The 23100-nt window shown below is 39.9% G+C and overlaps 1 protein-coding gene across 1 annotated transcript; it reads left to right on the top strand.

Annotated features, from left to right (window-relative positions):
- The first annotated feature begins 21927 nt into the window (after positions 1–21927).
- Positions 21928–22065, top strand: LOC129501857 (thymosin beta-4-like). Its single transcript, XM_055313150.1, has one exon. The coding sequence runs from the start codon at positions 21931–21933 to the stop codon at positions 22063–22065; it is 135 nt and encodes a 44-aa protein (XP_055169125.1). The 5' UTR covers positions 21928–21930.
- The last annotated feature ends 1035 nt before the right edge of the window (positions 22066–23100 follow it).

Raw genomic sequence — 23100 nt, 5'->3', positions numbered from 1 at the left:
AGACACAGGCAGAGGGAGAAGCAGGCTCCATGCACCGGGAGCCCGACGTGGGATTCGATCCCGGGTCTCCAGGATCGCGCCCTGGGCCAAAGGCAGGCGCCAAACCGCTGCGCCACCCAGGGATCCCTAGACACATTATTTAGCATAGATCTTTGTAATGAATAACAGCCATAATTCAATAATAAAAATGGCAATTACCCATGTAATGCTTACAACCTATGAGTTGGGTACTTTTCCCCCATTTTACAGCTGAAGAAAAGAACACAACCAAGGACACATCACTAGTAAGATGGGGCCAGAATAAAACACAGAGTGGCCTATTCAAAGCCTGCCTTTCAGGCCAATTATCTAAATTGCACTTGATAATTTAAAACATTACCTCCATGTGCATCGTTTAACCTCATTGGATCCAGAAAGCGATGCTGTGAGTCAGCCTGTTGTTCTGATTTTATAGATAAAGAATCTTCAGCTCAGGAAGGCATAGCAAATTTCCTCAGGTCAAGCCATACCTATGACACACTTTTATACATCACAACTTCTCAATTAATAATATTTGAAATGTGTTCTGTGAGAACAATAAGGGATAGTTAGTTGGAAATATGGTACCTTATGAGGAAAGATCTTGGTTTTGTGGGAGATATTTCTAAGAAAAAAAAATGAACAACTACAGATATAAAATTATGCACCAAAGTGAATATGTATTCAGAATGAGAAAACAGATCACCATAAATTAATAATTTCTGAAAACCTGAAAGATATGAGACATCTGAAGGGTTCAGTCAGTTAAGCGTCTGTCTTTGGCTCATGTCATGACCCTGGGGTCCTGGGATTGAGCCCTGCATCCGGCTCCAACCCTGCATCAGGCTCTCTGTTCAGTGGGGAGTCTGCTTCTCCCTCTCCCTCTGCCCATTCCCCTGCTCATGCTCTCTCTCTCAGATGAATAAATAAAATCTTTTAAAAAAAATCTAATTATCTAAGGACCTGCCCAGAGTACCTTTATCTCTCAGGTGAACTTGATCTACACTGGACTGTAAAGGGACTAACTGGGGCACATAATTTAAGCTATAATTTAAGCTGCAGAACCACTTCATCTAGATCAATTAAAAAAGTGTTCTTGGCTAACTTCATTTGCATATTTATATTAATTCTCCACTTCACTTGGATCTAAAGGGCTGCATTTAATTATAGTACAACCCTTCATTTGTCAAGCACAACTGATGCCAACAGTAAACAAGGGTTATCTATCTATTCTGAATAAAGCCAACATAATCTGTAAGGAGCAGTCATCTTCAAGCTGGAAAGGCTTGGACAAACATGACAGCAAGGGAATGGAGACCCAGCATAAGGGGAAAGCAGTTGGCAATAAAGCTTAGTGTGTTTTAAATAAACACAAGTCTCTAGACAGAGATGAATTCCTTCCCAAAGTACTGAGAGGATTTGCAAATGTGAACATTGCTCATTTTTGTAACTTTTGCATAATTACAGAAAACAGAGATGCTGAGAATCTAAAAGTGGAAAAGATGTCCACTCCAAAAAAAAAGGAGGTAGATGTATTTGAAAAACACAAGACTGAGGATCTTGGTGTCAATTTCTAGCAAAATGCTAAAATAGATTATCATTTTTATTAAGTAGGAATTTAGCAATTCCTAGCTCAATAATCAAATGCGATTTCTGGGTGTTAGCCATAATGCTAGCTGATAAAGAAAACAATCTATTCATGTCTGACTTAAACTCCATGCAACTCAGCTATTTTCTCAATTACTCAGGTTTACAGTTCAAGAAGGGTTAAGACCATCTCTCGAGTTTGTTTGTTTTTCCCTTTCCCTTTCCTCCCTGAGGTTGACTCTATGCCCTAGAGGGCCTTTAAAAATGACTATGTTGTCTCCTTCATGATAGGGAGGGGGTGATTATATTTTGAGTTTACTCTATCTGCCAACTTCCTTGTGAGGATCCCAGAAGATCCTCAGAGGCAAATAATGGTCACTGTACCCCCCAGGAGCAGCCTCATTGTCCACGTGGGCCATGATAGGCTGTCACTAGAGTGCTCACCGAAGTCAGCATCAGCTTGAGGTAAGCCCAAGGCCCAGGGGCTCTTCTCAGAGAGACCATGTGTGTTGCTAACTTGATTATTTCAGGATAATCTGCTCCATTCCAATATATGTTTATAAACAGCCTTTGGAGCAAATTTATACTGCTTCGATGAATTCTGAGTGATCTTCCTTTTGCAGAGGTAAAAATGATAGGTCTCAAATACTAATGTGCCAAGATGAGGAGAAATGTCCTGAATTGCCTGAGAAATTGCAGAATTTCATTGAGTTTTCCTTGATTTTGATTTTATATTTACATTTTTCCTTGATTTTAACATCTTATCCTAGAGAGCAGAAGTTCAAAAATGAAGTGAAGCTTACTTTTCAAAAATCTTCTGTTTTTGTACAAAGAAGCCATGGTGTATCATGGTTTATAAATTCATACCTAAGAAATTTACCACTGTCTTTTAAGCACCATTAAAAGGAAGCATTTATCACTTAGAGCCCACATGAATTTACATCTAATAACTTATATTAAACTAATCACCTTTTTTTTTAGTTAAAAAAATAAGAAATCGGGAAAACTATAAATATGTATCTTGATTGAAGAAAATTAATATTGTTTTTGACAGCATCTCAGAGCCAAAAATGGCAGGAGAGAAGAACTACCTTAAATTCCAATATCTCAAATGAGGAAAATGAGGCTCTGAGAGATTGTGACATCCTCAAGGTCAGGCACTCAATCTGCAACAGAGACTAACCTTGAAATATGGGTTCTTGTCTCTCAGACCATTGACAAGCATGCTATGTGTCAGATGCTATGTCTTAGGTTGAGGACATAAAGATGAATATTCACAGCCTAGCTTTGGAAGCTCAAAGCTAAGTCAGGGACAGTAAATAGACCCCAGATGGCTGTAATCGTTAGGCCCAAGGGAGTCCCTGGAACTTTTCTTCACAGGGTTGTGCAGAAGCTGGTTCTCAACCAGCTCACTGAAGCCACGTGCATGCATGTCTTCTCAGTTCCACATCCAGTGACATCATGTCACTGTCTTGAAATTGGCAGTGGTGCAAAAACTTACATGGAGGGAGCTGGAACGTGCCACTCCCAGGGGTTTCTTCCATTCACACAGCCAGTTTTCACACATCTTCAAGCACACCTCTGCCTCTGGGATTCTCTTGCTGTCAGCCCTGCACTCTTCTCCACAAAGCAGGCTCTGCAGGAAAAAAAAAGTCTTCCTACATCTTTCTATGGCCCCTAAACACAAAACACAAACAAAAACACAATTAAAAAAAAAAAAAACCTTACTGAGGTAAAAGAATTAAGCCTATTACAAAGGTAAACAGAAATCAGATGAGCAAGTTACAAAAGTTCCTATGGTTTGCATCGTTCATACCACCCTGGCCTCCAGACTTCCCTTCTGGGTCCATGAATGGATACGATAATATATACAAAGTTCTTAGTGCAGTGCTTGGCCATAGGATAGGTTGCTCAAAAAGGTAGTAACAATTGTGATTATATGAGATGCCTGGGTGGCTCAGTGGTTGAACTTCTGCCTTTGGCTCAGGGCGTGATCCCAGGGGTCCCGGGACTGAGTCCCACATCAGGCTCCCTGTAGGGAGCCTGCTTCTCCCTCTGCCTGTGTCTCTGCCTCTCTTTGTGTGTCTCTCATGAATAAATAAATAAAATCTTTTAAAAAAGTGTGATTATAATACCAACATCTGGGAATACCATTGGGATTCTGCCCTCAGCCTTTATGGGACTGAGGTTGGAACACAGTACAACAATCCTCCTGACCAGCCCTCCCTCCTCAAGGGAATAGCCACACACCGCGAAATTCCTTTTGGAAAAAGGAGGCCTGGAGATGCGAGCAGTAAAGCCAACGTGTGTCCTGTTTCTCCACTGGCTACTGTGTTCACCTCACTGGCTCTGACCAGGCTGAGGCTTACTCTTCCACTAGAACCCCGATCCTCATAAAGATGACCATCCTCACACACACTGTTTTAGAGAATTCTCTTATCTAGAAACATTGTCAAAAATGAAGAGGCAAGTTTAATAGTGAGTAGAAAGACTATGTGTGATAGCAGTTTAGCCTGGAGTGCGGGCAGTGGGACCTGCAAGAAGGCCTCATGTGTTCTTTCCATGCAAGATACATTTGCAGAGCAGATGGAGAAAGGAGGATTTATTGTTGAGGGGGAAATTGCCCAGTGAATCCAGAGGGAGATCCCTAGGGCTAGGCATATCGATTTCTACTTGGCCTGGGTTGTTAGGCCATCTTAACTAATGGGAGACGCAGGAGATCTGCCTGTTGCATTTTTATATGTTGGGAGTGATAAATAATGCACTTAAGAGAAAGAATGAGAGACCTCATCATGTTGGTCAGATGAAACCCTCAAGAAACAAAATGAATTTTAGATGTATAAGCAAACTTTGATTCTTGGGTGGGGTGTGCACTTAAATGATCAGCAAGGGGAACATCTTGTCCTTCAAACGTGATCTGGTTACCACAGGCCCATGCCAGGGAAATTTGAGCCTGCTTTTCTCATCCCAGATTAGGGGCCATGTATTTGGGAGATTGCTTGTTTGCTTCTGGTAGAGAGCCCATGGCTGATGCCCCAAAGGTTTCTTTTTATACAGTTATCTAGCCCTTGAAGAGACTGAGCCTGGTTTTGACATTAAATGAGCCATATTCTAACCAAACGAGCGTTAAACCAGACTTTAATACATGGATTGGGAAGGAAATTTGTATTGAATTATCTTGGCAACTTCTCAATTCTTTATTTAACATTGCTTAAGTAATGGGAGATAGAATACCATGGTTCTTAATTTTCTCTGTACGTAGACATGACTTCATGACCAGTTCTGGGAAATGCTTAAGGAAATGAATTTCATTACATACAAGGTGTCATCTTCTAGTGAATGCATGAATGTATTTTAAATATCCTAAAAATATATTCTTTAATGGATGCAAAAGATACTTCTATATTTAAATCCAAATGACCTTGTCTGTTGCCCTCTGAGATATGTAAAAAAAAAAAAAGTTTATTACCTTTCTTGTCAGTGGGATTTTGTCCATTAAGATATATTATTACACTATATAATAAAAATCAGCATAGGATATAAATCACACCGATTATTTTTCTGAAATGCCTCCGAATTAGATAATACTAACCATCGCTCTTGTATAGGGAGAAGATACAAACCCACCCTCAGTTTTTTAATATAATCTCTATCCAAATATTTTTAAAGGTTTAAGTGTACATTCAGGTGTACATTCAGGAAATGTATCCACTCAATAGAATAAAGGAAGCAGAGTCAATTTGTTAGGTACAGGAAAATAGCTTCTGGTAAATCAGGGGATATAGTAGAAGAAACATATACATACCATAAAGTCCTCTTCATTTATTTTCAATTTTCAAGCCAAGAAGGATACAATCAAATCTTACATTCATAATGTCTGTAGGATAAATAATAACCAGTTGAGGAGAAATGTAATTCTTGCCACGTAAAAATATCTTAGGAGATTTTCTTCTCATGGATGCTCAGCCTATCAATAGCAGACCTGGAGTTTAATCAGTACAATAGGCTTTTCTAGTAGTCACAAGAATATGGTTGGGTCCATCCTCAGACACCTGGCACCATTCCTTATGGGGCCAGTGATGCTGGTGATCGAATCTGTAACAAAGAACAGTCGTGCTAATGGATGCATGTAGTGATCTCTCCCACTGTGCGTAATGGAGAATTGTTTGTATGAGGTTATATATGAGAGAGAAAGAGAGGAAAAAAGAATGATTTTTAAATATATATTTACTGCACTGGCGTTGGCCTTCTCATTTTGAAACACCCCCTGCTCTGGGAGAAGGGAGCTGGGCAAGCTCCTCCTCAAAATATTCTGAAAAGCTTAACTGATTTTTGAGGAAAAGGTGGAATTTATTTGCATATTGAACCTAAGGATTTGGGGACAAGGAGGAAGACTGCACCTGTGGTTATCTGAGAGCGTGGGTTAGAGAAACCAATGGGCCAAGTGGCCTTGACTAGGGTTTACTGGCAGCAAAGATCATCAAAGACTCCACATTGTCCAAGGAAGTTCATTTTAATGACCTTCACCCTACAAGGGTCTTAGAAATTGGGAAGAGGACTGGTTCCAAGACAGAGGGAACTGAAGCCAGAAATTACCCACAGTAGTGCTTTGAGTAATAGCCACTGGCCATGTGTATATAAACTGAAAGGGTTTTAGCCTAGGATTCTAAACAGAGGGCACCAGTGGATCCTGTATAGACAGCAAACCACTCACCAACCATCTGACACCGGACTGTAGCAGTCAGAAGCAGCGACAGCAATGAACTGATGCACTTCTCTGATTTTCTGTGTTCTTGGCTTTTGGAAGCAGGGTTAATCCCAGCCCCTTTTCCCAAATTAGTTAAACCTTCATGATTGGTAGACAATTTAATGGGGTGGAGAAGGCATTAAGAGAGTAATTATGGACTTCCTGTTAATCAGAAAAGTGGTTTTCTCAAACAGACTAGAAAAGTGCGAGAGATGTGCCTGTATTGATTCCCTAGGTTTGTGGAATGGTTAGAAACAATCACATGGGTCTCAGATATGACACTGTGATCCAATAGATGGCACTGACCAGACACACAGCTCTAAATGTGCCTGTTGATTTCTGCTGAACTATATACAGATGAAGGTAGAAAGCCAGGATCCACATTCAGCCAGTGTCTACATCAGGCAACGACAACAAAAATCAGGTCCACAGGATGTTCAGTGTGAATCCTGGCATCCTGTTTGAGTGCTCGAAATAGCTTTCCATAATCAAATGCTTCTTTAAGTATCTTGGAGAAGCAGTTTTCTTTAATAATATCTCGTGTCTTATGTCCATCTAAAGTACTTAATTAGTGATTATTAAGACCATAAATATATTATGCACTTGTCATTTCCCTTCTGCACGTCTTGTAAAACTGCTACAAAAGACAATGGCCACCATCATAGATACTCCTGAGTGAAAGATTCTCTACCAGTTACTTCTAAAAGGGGAAAAAATTACAAATAAAAAGAACACATTTCCCTTGATATCCTGTTTTCCATTAATTTGCTCATTCCATTACTCTTTTAAAGTACCAACTATGGGGGCAGTCCCTGTAGCCCAGCGGTTTAGCACTGTCTTCAGCCCAGAGTGTGATCCTAGAGATCCAGGATCGAGTCCCATGTCAGGCTCCCTGCATGGAGCCTGCTTCTCCCTCTGCCTGTGTCTCTGCCTCTCTCTCTCCCTCTCTCTCTTTGTGTCTGTCATGAATAAATAAATAAAATCTTAAAAAAACAAAGTACCAACTATGTGACAGTCATTTGCTAGCACTGGAGAAATGCAGATATGTGGCGCATAGTCCCTAAGCTCAAGAGATGCCCAGTCACAGTGGTAGAGGAGAGAGATAGGCACATAATGCGTTACGGGATGCTAAAGGTGAGCTTCAGACTTGGCAAGCTCATGAATTATGGTGTCACTAACCAAGATAGGGCACAAACAAAGGAGGACTCATTCTGGAGAGAAGATAAAGAGTTTAGTTTTGGAATTTCACCTTGATATTGCTTGCCCTGGTTTTGAGCAGTGTGGCATAGTTAGTAAGTACTGACTTCCATTTCAGCCAAACCAGGTTCATATCCTGGCTTTAATAATGCTGGTGCTAATTTTGCTACCTTGGGCACATTTTGTAAACTCTCAGAGCTATGACTTATTCATCTGTAAAATAAAATTGATGATACATACTTCATAAATGGTAAGGATTGAAATGTGCAGTGGTAACTAAATGTGTAATTCTTTTCATAATCTCTCCATACACCTCACTGAGCCTAATCTGAGCCCAAACTAAATCCATTTGCTTCTGCTTCCTTTTGGTTTTCACCAATGAATGATGATGTACTTCTTTCTGTTGCCTACCACCCCATTTTTCCTGCCATGCTGGCTGGTTTTCTAGTGTCCTACCTCTTATCTAGAGCTGAATCCCCCCAATCCCAGCACACTTCCCAGCTAGTGTTGAGAAAAGCATGTCCTATCTCACTGTTGTCTCTAAGCCCTGGGGGAGTGAATGAATAAAAAAGAAGGATGCAAGTTATATCACCTGTTGTAACCACACCTTGCTGATGGATTGGGTATTTACATCCATGAATTTTGTCCTAACTTCCTTCATTCTTCTATTCTCCATCCTCCAAGGGGACCGATGTCCTCCCACAGTCTTGGAGTGAAGCCAGGGTGCACAGTAATGTCATTCTGCTGGACTGCTCATGTGCACGGAGGGTGACAGCTGCATCCCAGACAGCTGTTGTAAGGCAATGCTGAAGTGGAATAATCACGAGCTGGAAGGGAAAAGGAAATGCTTTATGGATTCACTGAAGCACAACTTCAAGAAAGAGAAAAACTGGAGACAATTAGGAAAGTCAGGCTGACAAGCAGCTATCAGAAACACAGCTTTTCTTTCTAAACAAAGGCAGTTGACTGACCAGGAAATGTCACAAACAGCAAAATCTCTTTCAGAGAGCTGTGACCAGTGGTAATTAAAGCACATTTCCTGTGTGCCCAGTTTAGCAAGGACTGCCAGACCAGTGAAGATATTTTTGGCTAGGTGTTCATCCAGATTTCAATGCTGCCTCTCAGAGGAGGATGACCACATGCCTCTGTCCTAATACCCCTGTCTATATCACGGGGCATCCAGAAGTAAGGCCTCCCAGCCACTCTTCAGTCAGAAAAAAGGGCTTTAGCCACAAGAGAAAGGAACATGGCACATGAGGTTAGTGAGCCAGCCTGTTGGGTCAAACAGTATATGATCTGACAGGCTGACATCCAGGGATGGAATGTGCTATGGCAAAAAAGGTCAAGAGTAGATTCAAATCCCAACTCTGAGACAATATGAGAATTTGCTTCCTGGTCTATAAAATAGAGAGAAAGCCCCTCTCATGGTTTTCTAAAAATTAAATGGAATAATATAGCATGCTCATGATAGGTGTCTTTTTAAATTTTTTATTTTTTTAAAGATTTTATTTGCTTATTCATGAGGGATACAGAAAGAGAGGCAGAGACACAGGCAGAGGGAAAAGCAGACTCCTGTGGGGAGCCCGATGCGGAACTCAATCCCAAGACCCCCGGATCACAACCTGAGCTAAAGGCAGATGCTCAACCACTGAGCCACCCAGGCATCCCAGGTGTTTTAAAAACAATTTGCTACTCTCTTTGATGTACTGAGGGAAAATAGGCACAGAGTGGGATTTCAGCTATACCTTTAGCTGTGGCAACTATGACTCCCCATAGCACTCCTGTCTTGCTTACTGGTCAAAGGGAGAAACATGACATTGTCATAACCTAATTTCGTCATTCCATTTGTCATTTATGAGTTTACTATGAATAATGCAAGCATTTTACCATCTATCTCCTTCATTCTGAAAGGAAGTAAACATGTAGAATGCTCATAGTTACGGTATAGATTTTTTAAAAGTCATATTTTCTACCTTGATGTCAAGAAGGGGGAAGGATGACAAGTAGGCAAAGCTCTGAAAACTTCCCTCAGGCAGAGCAGCCTTATTTTGAAATGTTTCACACATTGGCTTTCCCATAAGTTCTGTCTATACACAAAGGGTTTCACGGCTGAAAAAGTAAGTTTGAAAACCACTTTTCTATAATATTCATGTTTATGAAAACACTTGAATAAAAAGACCACAGTATTTTTATATCCTGGGTCAATTAATATGGCCACAGCATTCATTTAGTCCATGCAGGGGCTGGAAACTGATATGAAATGTAGGAACTGTTCCTACCAGAAATGTCTGAAATGAGCCAGCCCCTGCACTGACAGAGGAAAAGAAAACATTTCGAGGATACAAGTTGAGGGTTCCCAAGACCATCCTCAGGTTTGATGATTCCCTCCTAGGGAACCAGGATCAACACACCAGCATACTCATGGTGATGATCATTACAGCTAAAATATACAAAGCAAAAGCAATGAAGGAAGATGCACAGAGCAGAACCTGCAGAAAACAGGAGCAGGTTCTCAAGAGTCCTCTCCCAATGGGGTCCCAGAGCAACAAGCTGTGACAACGCGTGTGAAATGTCATCTACCAGGAAAACACATTAGAAACTCAGTGTCTAGGATTTCTGTTGGGGGGATAGTTACACAGGCATCCTCTGCCTCATGCCTACCGAAATTCCAGACTTAGAAGAAATTCTAGACTTCAGCGTAAACCAAATTGGTTGTAGAGACAGTTTAAACACAGCGAGCCACTCTTACCCACCAGGATGGCATGAATCATCCCCAAATGCAAGTTCCCAGATGCCAGCCAAACCATTCATAAAAGAGTAATCAGGCCTGCTATGTCAACTCTTTTTGCACAGACATCCATAAAACAGTTTGAAAGTTGATGATGTAAGCATAATATAGACATCAGGATATGAATGAGTTTAAATCCTCTATTACCATATAAATTCATTAACAATACTATAAACCACCATGGTATTACTTCAAGAGGAAAGACTTATGGGAAACACTAGAATCAAGTGAGAAGATACGGTATTCTGTGGTAATCAAAGCCATAAAACATGAACTTTGAATTCATATACCAACTTATGCATTTAAAAAGGGTAGGGGGAAGCATCTAGCCATGGTAATGGAGTGTAGTAAAAAAATCTTAGATCATAGTTTAATCTCCTTATTTTACAAGTAAGGACATAAAAATCTGGAGAGATTATTTGACTGATCCAAGACCATACAGCTGGCTATGGGCCAAGCAGAGCAGAGAACCCAGCTGCCTGGCTCATAGCAATATACTTTTCCCCTTCACTTCATTCCACCCTTCATATTTGGAGGTCTCTGTGAAAAACAATCTCTAAATTTAAACACATTGCTTAGAATTGTGTTATGCAGGGAAAGCACAATAATGCTAGGAATTACTATATGGTGGTCACACAGTTAGTTGATAAATTAACACAAATACTGTGAAATTCCACTGATACTATTGAGAAATGATGAGCTCCCCAAACCTTAAAGCATGTCAAACTTTCAAACATGTAAAATGTGAGTGTTAGTAGGTCAAGGTTAACGAAATGAGGGCAAGGCTGATCTAAGACAAGCAGATGCTAATTGGGTGTTTGGTGAATCTGTTATCTCAGGATACTTCTTAGAGAATGTCCTGTGTTCAAATAAATTTTGAACCATCAAATGTTTGGTATTCATATACCTTGCACTTTCACACATTCTACATCAGTTTTCAAAAATCTCCTTTCCTCAATGGATTTCAGTCTTTCACCTGTGATTGGACAGAGTTAGGTCATCATGGGATATCTTTAACTGGCCACAAAGGTAGAAGAGGGTTGACACTACAGAAGAAGGGATGGTGTAGTGGGGAGGAGGGTGCTGGTATCAGGATCTGAGCTGAGGGGGAATCATCCTTCAACTTTCTGCTTATTCTCTCCCCCACCCACTTGTTCCTCAAAAGGAAACACTTTTCAGGATGAGTCGGAAGGGACATTGCCCAAGCTTGGACTCCCAGAAGCCCTCAATCTCCCTGGGGGTAGGGGATGGGGAGGAGTGGCAGGCAAAGAGCATGTAGCCCTCCATGGCTTAATACAGGATGTTCAGAGCCAAGCAAATGGAAACTCTGTAGAAGGAACCAGAGGATGGAAAATATGAGTGAACTACCAAATGCCTGTTCTACTTATGTTTCCCTATCAATATAAGTGATGATTACTAAAGCAAATCCAAGCACTTTGCTTGGTACAAATTGGTAGTTATTATCTTATAGGGGTCAGTCTCATGAATAAAGAGTAGGCCTCATGATGTAATATGAGTTATGCCCTTATGATCCACTCACTTGCTCATCCTCTCACTGGCCGCCAGGCAACAAGGCTTTTATGTCTAATTGATGAAATATGCTGGATTCAATTGAGCACAAGCAAAAAGCAGCTTTCTCCTTTTTGCCACGATCTCTTTGAACCCCCTCTTTCAGCTTGTTCTTTCTCCACCCTGGATGAACTCTGGGCAGGTCTCATCTCATAGCTTTCCAGGTTGCTATGAAATACTAAGTCACTACCAACTAAGTAAAAACGTAATCGTATCCAATAAGCACATAACTCCAAACTCACATTCCATTTACATCTTCCCCATAACCAGGTTAGGTCTGCTTTAGGTTTGCAAGACTGCAGGGGTGGAGGATGCACACTGCCTGCTTCTCTATTTCTGTACTTGTTCTTAATGAAACACTGGGAGAAGAAAAGATTAAGTCAGTCCTAGTCTCAACAGCTCCATTCAAATTAGTTTATTGAATTAGTTCTCAGATCCTGCCTCCTCGATGGCAGCCTCAGCTGGAGTCACTGATTCCCTCTAGCTCTGGGTGCAGCTGTGCCCATTTCGGCAAGAAGCGACAGAGAACATGCCTCCCCCCGACTCTGGCCTCCCTCCGCACAGGGTCCGAGGCCCTGCCGGTTATCCGGGAAACCATGAAAATAGGCTGTTGTCGGCTCATCACCATGTGTCACGGACAGGACAGGCTGCATAATTTGTGGGGTCCCATGCAAAACGAAAACACAGGATCCGTGTTCAAAAAATCATTAAGAATTTTAAGACCGTGACAGCAGAACATGACATTAAGAGCAGGGCTCTTCCCAGCACGCGGCCACATGTGACTGCACAGATCATACGCCCGTGAAGCTGGCTCTGATCACAGAATGAATCCAGGATGAAGCGTGACAGGAAATCAAGAGAAGCTAGCTTCTGATTCCAGGCAAGGGTGGAGGCTAAGAACAAAGTGCAGCGCAGAGAAGATGAAAGGAGGCCCTTCAGGAAGAAAGGCTGAGGGTTACCAAAAACACCCCAAAAACAACAACAAAAAACCCAACCAGACTTGACGGGCAGAGCTGGTTCATAAAACCACTAATTCATTGGTATCAGAACCCCGTGCAGGAGTCTCAGGTGAGCTCCAGGCCCTGGGGGAGTGAGTGCTGGCCTGAGCTCCCCTGTGGCCACAGGGTTCCCGATCAAAGCCTCAGGAATTCTTCTGTGTGGAGGAAAGCAGGGGAAGAAATGGAAATGGACTGCTGATAGACTGATGAAGAAGCACAGACGGGAAGGTCCCCAGTAAGCAACCAGGAGCAAAACACACAGGGCTTCAGATTTTCAAAACAATCCTGCACCATCATTTCACAGTCGGCATCTGTGCCCACCGAATCGCAAGGCTCAGTCTCAGTTAAAACACCACTTGAACCAGGGAGCCTGGGTGGCACAGCTGGTTAAGCAACTGTCTCTTGGTTTCATCTCAGGTCATGATCTCATGGTCCTGGGATCGAGTCTCTCCTGCTTGAAATTCTCTCTCCCTCTGCCCTTCCCATCCATGCTTGTTCTCTCTCTCTCTCTCTCTCTTTCTTACCCTCAAATAAATAAATAAATCTTTTTAAAAAATAAAAAACACCACTTATAGGTGGGCACATCCAGAGCCCCCTTTCTGAGAGATACAATGTGAGAAGACCGGCCATTGGTCATTATAATTTCATGAGCCTCAGGCCTGCCTAGGAGTAGCCTCTCTCCTCCTTCTGCTGCCATTCATTCCTTTGTGGGATGGAAGAGAAAGTGTGAGAAAGAGGTGATGCCAATCTTCGGGACTCGCAGTAGCTTCCCCTCTTAGGAGATTGTATCTATTTTGCAAAGTAAAGACATCCTCCCAAAATCCTAAAATGCTATGAGTTGTTTCAATCTACTCTATCCTGCCATGTCATTGTGGCTCAGATTACTTCAAATGGGGAAACTGATGTGAAAAATATCAGAATCCTCCTTATCAAGTAGTTCAAACACTTGGCACTTATAACTGAAAATGTAAACCATGACAACCCATTTTTTTCTTATCTTCTCCTGGGCTGGCTCCTTTGGTTAATTAAGTCTTCTATTGTTTACTTAATTATCCTCCTTATAGATATTTGATACATCAGAAAAGATACTGTAAGATTGAACACTGTGTTGTCACTAATATGTTTTTAAACCTTACTTTTTTAAAAAAGGTATACTTTATATAGGAGTATATATATGTAATTATAAATATTAGTGTTAATAATATAATATGATGAAAATAATATTAAATAAATATGTGTATATACATGTGTATAAAGAAGACAGAGAAAGATTTGAAAAACTTCCACCAAAAAATTTACAATAATTACCTGAGTAGTAGCATTAGGAATGATTTTCATTTTCTCTTTTACATTTTTTCTGTTTTCCAACTGTTCTATATTGATAACACATTTCATATTATCAAGGGAGAAAAGTATTTTTAAATGTCCCTTGGCAACCAATAAGATAGTACATGTTTCTTTAAACATTTCTAGGCTTACAGAACACTCCTATATACAGTCCTCACATTTTCTTGCAATAAATGTGTTTTCACAGCTCCTTTCCATACTAGATTTTATTTTCTTAAGAACTGTGTCTTACTTGTTTTTATATTTCTGGCTACTCAGCTATCTAGTTAGTAATAAATGTTAAGAAAAATGGGTGAATTTATGAATGAATGCAATGAGGCCACTTTCTAATCCAGACATCAGTTAAATAACTCAACTTTTGTTACTCTTTTCTAAAAAAATTGCATGGCTCCTTTTACATACTAATTCAACAGCAATATTTTAAGTGACTTTATCTTAGATTTTTTCTAAAATATTTCATTTTATTTTCATTTAACCCCCCCCTTTTTTTTTCTTTTTGTACTCCTTTTTCTTTGGTTTACCTAGTGTTCAATTAAATGACTTAAGAACAAGGGCAACTGTCATGGACAGGATTAAGTTTAAGAACGATTTATGGGGGCATCGCCTCAGTGGTTCAGTCTTGGACTGGGCCCAGGTCAAGATCTCAGGTTGGTGAGGTGGAGCCCTAAACTGGGCTCATGCTCAGTGCTCAGCAAGGAGTCTGCTTGAGATTCTTTTCCCCACCCCCACACCCTCCTTCCAGCTCTGCTCTTCCCTGCAGATATCGCACATGCACGTGCACATTCTCTCTCTCTCTCTCTCTCTCTCTCTCAAATAAAAATTAAATAAATAAAATCTTAAAAAGAAAAAGATTTACTGTCAGGAAGCATTCAACTCGATAGTGCAAATAGAAGTGAGGGGGTGAGCTAGAAAGTAGCCTGAGGGCAGTAAGCATTCATCATGCAGGGGACATTAGTCAGCGTGCTTTTTTCAGAAAACCTGAGCAAGGAGCCAGCGAGCTTAAGTGAAGGTCGCTCAAGAGAGCTCTGACTTTCTTGCATCAGGCTATCTTAGTTGGCCTGCAGGATGCTTTTGAAGGCAAGATAGCCCTCTTCTGCATCATAAGCTTTGCCCCTGCTCTTCACAAGCAAATGAAAACACTGAAGAGCAATAAACAGAAGAATCTGAGTCTTTCTGTGCAGAATTTGTGTGTGTGTGTGTGTGTGTGTGTGTGTGTATGTGTGTGTGTTTCTGGCAGCAGAGTTACATTAAAAAAAAAAAATCAGAGTGAGAGGGAAAAAAAAACCCTAAAGTCACTTTGTTACAAAAATATCCTAAAATCTGGGAAAGTGGCCCAAATCCTAGGAAGATTTGGATTTCATATTAGACAAACAGGGTCAACCATAGAACTTTCTGGTAAACATTTGTGCATAAGAATACAATTGGAATTAGTTGAAAGGGAAAAATTGAAAGTAAATGGGGAAGGCAAGAAATCCTAACCTGCACTTTATTTCAAAGTTAGCCTCAAACCTCACTTTTAAATACAGTGTCTGCTTAATATTACCTAGGTTTAAATGATTCAATAAAGAGATTTCTTTTTTCAAAAAAACAGTTTAGTCAGACCTTTAACTAAGCACTTGTTTGAATTCTGTGACCATAGTAATATTCTTGGAGTTTGCAGCCAACCAGCACTTCAAATTAAATTTTGATGAGTAAATAAACCTACACCCAGATATAAAGCTAGGTACAGAACAGCCAGTGACATCATAGTGCTGTGTATTTGCAAAAGCCCAGATGAGGCGAGCTTCTCCATTCACTCTCCTTTCAGCACTGACCTTACTTTTTCCTTACTGCAACCAGAATTTTCCTTAATGCTCTATTATTAAGTTATATTATTAGGGAGTGCTTAGAGTATATAAAAATTTTTTTGAAAGGCAAATTATTTTCTAATAAAATCAGCACTATTTCTTGCAGCAGATTACTGGATATTGCAGATGTTATTCATAAAATACCTGTCAGCAGACCAGAAAGGAAATCTAATTGTGTAATGCATAGAAGCTACGGATATCTTGGTTTGTATAAAGAGACTATGTTATGCTAAGTGAAAATTTCAGAGGAAGTTTAAGACTTATGCATAAACCAGGGTGTTATTTTAGCAATGATACATAAACAAAATAACTTAGTTTAAAATAAATAGTTAAATCTCATACAAATATATATGGACAACTCAATTGGCTTACAGTAACTTTGGAAGCAAATGTATAAAACAGTGATGGTTGTTTCTCCCTCTAAAAAGAATCGCAAAAATTAAATGTAAAATATATTGTCTGATGGATATACTTTGCTGACATAATGTTTGTACTACAGAGACAAAGGACAATAAACATTGCTAGTCACAAGCTATTGTTTCACTGAAGTTTCATTTTCAATGTTTATCCCTTCCCAACACATAGCCTATGCTTTCTTTATTGTTTTCTACCTTTTTTAGTTTTTCTTTCCATCACAATGCAAATTTCATGAAAGCAGACACTTCTCCTCTGACACTTTTATACTTTATCTCTTCACAATAACAATATCATTTGGACATCGAATCAGATTTTCCTTCTGTTCAAAAAGATTTATCTGTACACTGAAAGCACAAGCTGCAGGACAAAACTAGATATAGTTTTCAATGGTAGTTAGCATCAAAATTGAAAACTTCTGTATTGTAAAGGACACCATCAGGAGAGAGGAAAGACAATCCACAATACAGAACATTTTTTCAAATTATGCAATCTGAAAATTATATAATTATATATAGTTATCAGTAAGGGACTTACATCTATAATATATAATGAACTATTATCACTCAATAATAAAGAGACAAATAACCCAATTAGAAAATGGACAAAGGACTTGAATAGATATTTCTCCAAAGAGGATATACACATGAATAATAAACATATGAAAAGGTGTTCGACACCATCAGTCATCACAGAACTGTATGCGAAGACCACAGTGAGACAATACTTCATACCCACTAGTTTGTTTCCAATAAAGTCAGATATAACAAGTGCAAGGAAGGATGGCGAGAAATTGGAGCTCATATGCTGCTAGCAAGAATATCAACTGATGTGGCTGCTTTGAAAAACAATCTGTCACCTTTCAAATAGTTAGACATACAGTTAGCATATGATACAGCAATTCCACCCATAGTTATATACCCATGAGAAAAATAAACCTATGTTCACACTAAAACTTATACACAAATGTTCACAGCAGCACTGTTCACAGTAGTCAAAAAGTGGAAACAACCCAAAATGTCCACCAACTGACAAATGGATAACCAAAATGTGGTATATCCATACAATGGTTTATTATTGGTCAATAAAAAAGAATGAAATATTGATACATGCCACAACATGGGTGAACCTTGAAAACATGCTAAAGAAGAGAAGCCAGTCACAAAGGACCACATGTTATATGATTCTATTTCTGTAGAATACCAAGACTAGTCAAACCTATTTGACTGAAGGAGATAGAAAATAGATTTGTGGTTTCCTAGCACCAGAGATGATGTGGAGATTGGGGATGATGACTAACCTTTAAAAAACAGGTCCATCTTCTATCCACCAAGTCCTGTTGCATCAAGGTGCCAAGAGCCACAAGTTGTTGGACATTCCATCTTATGAGTCTCTACATGTTTGCATGCATGCTCACCTGCCCATGGCTGTGCAGGAGCTCTGGACTTAATGTCACAGGCCAAGGCCTTGTATCCCATATTCCACTAACTATACAATCTTGAAAAATTCACTTAACCTTTCCAAATCTTTTTTTTAAAGATTTTATTTATTTATTCTTGAGAGATAGAGAGAGAGAGAGAGAGAGAGAGAGGCAGAGAGGCAGAGACACAGGCAGAGGGAGAAGCAGGCTCCATGCAGGGAGCCTGACGTGGGACTCAATCCCACGTCTCCAGTATCATGCCCTGGGCTGAAGGCAGTGCTAAACTGCTGAGCCACCCGGGCTGCCCAACCTTTCCAAATCTTAACAAAATAGAAATCAAAAACAACTACCTCACAGGCACTGTGAGAGCTACATGAGATGGCATGAGTCAAGCGTGTCTCTAAACTGTAGATCCTATACAAATGTAAGTGGTTGCTGTCATCAATTCTGCAGACTTGAGGTCTTGATTTCTACTTTCCTACAAGAAGTCAGGCCCAAAGAGACCTGACTCACATCACCTAAATACATCATATGCAGGAGCCAGGATCTTAATTAACAGTGAGAAATCACGCTGTCAAGTGGATTGGATAGGCATGTCAGTCTGTCCATTCATTTCCTTCCCAGGAGAGAAATCTATTTGAGAAACTCAATTATCATTGGGAGGTTGCTTAGAGAATACAGAATCAGACCTCGGAGAGTTGGATTATCCTGGGAGCATTAATATGAAGTTATGGCAAATTAATGAGTCCCCTTCCTTCTCTACAGGGATAGATTTGTCAAGCAGACTAACATCCTCCCTTCTTTAGAGCAAGAATTGCTCACAGACATGACTTTCATCCCTAGTTTTTCAGGTAATCCTCCTCCTAGTCAAGATATTTATAACCACTTCAAAATCATCACCCCTCTGTACTTCATGCATTGTTATAATGAACCAATTCCCAATTTCAAACTTCTTTGTATTTATTTTATTTTGCAGGTTGACTGCTTCCCTTGTGACTATTTGTGGCATACAAGTCTCCACACTATACAGAAACTTTGGTCCAATCAAGGCTGACCAGAAAAAGCTAACCTAACTTACATGATAAGGCTCCTTTTCTGAACCACTTGGTTATCTTATCTTCTTCCGAACAATTTATATCTGACCTAAAAAGTAGAGTCCTCTATAAATGTAAATTATTGTGATTACTGTAAGCCCTGCAGATCAAAAACTTCATGTTTGATCATCATGGCATGATTAGAACCTGCTGGTAAAAGTCTTTAGTCCCTCTGGCCTTCTTTCCTTTCCTGACACACTGACCATCATCTTTTTCTTAAATCAACTTTGCTTTGAAAGAATTTTAAGAGAAATGAGAGTTTTATACTATTCTAGAATGAAAAATTAATTATTAATATATTTATCTGGTCTCTCCCAAAATATAGATATCATTATGGGTATCACATGGCATAATAGTGGAAAGAATGTGGATTTTGGAGTCAGGGATTTGAAGGATTCTGACTCAGTCTCTTATTAGTAATAAATCTTGGTCCATTACTCAACCACTCTGAATTCACTTTCTTCATCTACTACATATATCTTCATTACTGTCCTACAGTAACAAAAAACAATGCGACATAACAAAGATTATGACTGACATCTTTTAAGTACAGTGTAAAGGATAGCTATTATTATTGAGACTTTGACATCCTTTAAAAAGACCTCTGTCATTGTGAGTTGGGTCATGGCTTGCTATGTGTCTCCTAAAACCGTGGGTCTTTCTGTTCATTATTTGAAAAGCAAAAGGAAAATGACACTCTTTCATGTTTAAACATAATAACAGTGTGGTTAAATAAGTTTTCCTCAGTGCACACACATTTTTATTATATATTTCAAAAAAGTGGCTCAGAGTATTATAGAACCTCAGTACGATTTGTAGGGCAGGCTCTTAAGAAATGCAGAGAAACACAAACAGTATCTGTACCAATTTTCTCATCTGATCTCACCTACTATTTCAAGAGAGGGAAGTAGCCCACAGCATTACAGGCCTCTGACTTCAAAGCCTCTTAGATTTTAAACTGCTGTTTGACTTGGAAAAACCATGGTCAGATGCTCAGGCTTTATAAAAAAAAAAAAAAAATCAAACACCATTAAAAGTCCTGCTAACTGCATTCCCAAGGTTTTATAATCTGATCCTTTTCCAGAAAGGAAAGAATGATCTATGAAAGGAATACTATGTAATGAAACATTTTTTCGGCTGAAAAAAAACTGAGTTTTTTGAGTTGACTTTTTACTTTCTAAAAGTCCTCTAACTGCTGACAAGTCTAGTGCAACTCTTTCACTGAATAAAACAAATGCAGAAAACAAAACAAAAAATCTAATCCAAGAAGTCTAAAAAGGAATGCCATATGTGAGACAGTCCTGAAAGAAACAAAGGTAGTATTTCAGATTTCTTCTCCTTAAGATGATGTCCTGTGGGTTGTTCATTTTCCGGGGATATCCTTTCAGTTTTCTTGAGCCTGTCTGCTCCAGCTGAGGCATCTCTTACTCAGAGAAGGGTTGCCTCCCTATTTTCCATTGACTTTTTGCATTAGTCTGCTCACACTGCCACAACCAAATACCATAGACTGGGGGGTTTAAGACAACAGAAATTCATTTTCTTATAGTCTGGAATCTAAAGGCCCATGATCAGGATGCCAGCATGGTCTGGTTCTGGTGGAAGCTCTCTTCCTGGCTTGTTGACAGCTGCCATCTTTCTGTGTGCTCACATGACCTCTTTCTGTACAGAGAGGGAGGGAGGGGAGAGAGAGAGAGAAGGAGAGATTGAGAAAGGGACTTTGACAGAAAGCTCTTTGGTGTCTCCTCTTATAAGGGCACTAACCCCATCATGAGAGCCCTACTCTTATGATCCCATCTATTTACCTCCCAAAGATCCCATCTCCAAATGCCATCTCACTGGGGGTTAGGATTGGGGGGGAACACAACTCAGTCCACAACTCACCTCTAAACCTCTTACTGGATCAAATCACTACAATTTAATGGCTTCATGGTTTATCTGGCCTTATAGTATGACAATTACTCACCAGATAAAGTGAACCGATATGCTTATAGAAGTTAAGTAAAAAAGTTGAACCCTGTACCAGGTTTAAGATCTGAATAGGAAAAGGACAATGCTTTATTGCCCAAAAGATTTCATATGAAAACTTTACCTTGATGAATTTGCCAATATTCAGAGATTGGTCCTCAGTCTTTTGGACTCAGAAATCTGATTTTTGTAGATGCACCTTTCAAAGCTCAATTTTGAATCAAAATATTCACATTCACACAGCTCAAGAAGCTAGTGTATAAATAATAATGCCAGTAGGCCAGTTAACAATGAGAAATAAAATCTGTCACACACACACACACACACACACACACACACACACGAATACTTAAATTGGCACAGACTACAAATTCTAAGGAGCTCTTTTTTGGAAAGCCAAGTTATAATCAGAAAGCTGCTTGCTAACCAAGAATTCAAAAGAGAAGAGATTATTAGCATGATTAAAATGTTTAATATTATAAGGCTAAGAAAACCTGATACATTCAGCCTCAGTGTAGAAATAGCCTTAAACCAATGGGACCATGAAAATCAGAATCTTTCAGTAGGACTTCCTCTCCCTGAAAAGTGCCTGAATTTGCTCTCCCAAGTTAAACTGATTTTCCACTTTCTGTTGCTAAATAACACCATGTACAATGGAACCCTCCAGACTTGCTCAGGTCTGGGAGCCACTGTACCTCTGTAGTACAGAGTTAAGGTGTGGGAGTTCAGAACAGGAGCATGAGAGCCTGATGATCTCAATTTGAATCTTAGTTCTGCCACTCCCTGGCCAGATGACCTGGAGGGCTTGATTGGAAATGCCCTAAACATCATTCCTCCGTTGCAATATTAAGAAAATAATCCCGTTTAGGCAGTCAGTTGGGGCCACTGCCCAGAAGGCACTTTGCTCATTTGAGTTCCTCGCCTTGTTCCCCTGCAACCATGTCTGACAAACCCTATATGGCTGAGATTGAGAAATTGGGTAAGTCAAAATTGAAGAAGACAGCAACACAAGCAAAAAATCCACTGCCTTCAAAAGAAACAATAGAACAGGAGAAGCAAGCAGACACATCCTAGTGAGGCATGCGCCGCCGGTATGCACTGTACATTCCACAAGCATTGCCTTCTTATTTTTCTTCTTTTAGCTGTTTGACTTTGTAAGATACAAAGGGGTTGGATCGAGCTTAAATGACTGTGCTGCCACTTTTCACATCAAAGAATTGAGGACCACTGACATGGAAGGCCACACCTGCCTCTCCCATCTGCCCATCTGGCTGGCAGGGAAGGAAAAGAACTTGCAAGTAGGTGAGGGAAGAAGCTGGGTGGAACAACAGTGAAATCTAGAGTAAGAACCAAGCTGCTCTATCAAATGCAATTTAACTGGAGTGTCATTTGTTGTTGTTGTTGTTGTTGTTGTTGTTGTTCAAATTATTTTTTTAACTATTGGAATGCACATTTTTTAAATATGTAAATAAAAAGTTCAAGAACCTGAAAAGAGAAAATAATCCCATTTAATTTGTGGGGTTGTTGTGAAGATTATGCTTGTAAGGTTTTTAGCACATTAGCCTTAATAAAATACTAAATAAATCTTAACTATTATTTGGTGGAAATTTGCAAATCTCTGCTTTAGTTCATTATTGGATTTTATAGTTTAAACTCTCAGGGTACAGTCTCATGTCACTTATTTCCATTTTTCCTGCACCTGACGTTTATCTCATGTTTGCTCTTGGAACATACAACAAACCTATCATACTGATGATAGAGACAGGTGATGTAACTTTATACAGTACACGCTTACTTCTTTTCTAACTCACTAGATAACATAGAATTTAACAGAGAACCTCTGGGGATAATGTTATTTACCACTTTTCTAGGACAGAAGTTCAGGTCATCACTGTGGAAAGTTTGTGATGGTATTTTTTTTAATTTTTATTTATTTATGATAGTCACACACACACAGAGAGAGAGAGAGAGAGGCAGAGACACAGGCAGAGGGAGAAGCAGGCTCCATGCACTGGGAGCCCGACGTGGGATTCGATCCTGGGTCTCCAGGATCGCGCCTGGGCCAAAGGCAGGCGCTAAACCGCTGCACCACCCAGGGATCCCTTTGTG

This window comes from Nyctereutes procyonoides, unplaced genomic scaffold, assembly GCF_905146905.1.
Source record: "Nyctereutes procyonoides isolate TBG_1078 unplaced genomic scaffold, NYPRO_anot_genome, whole genome shotgun sequence".
Classification (NCBI taxonomy): Eukaryota; Metazoa; Chordata; class Mammalia; order Carnivora; family Canidae; genus Nyctereutes; species Nyctereutes procyonoides.
This window is presented reverse-complemented; position numbering and strand designations above follow the sequence as displayed.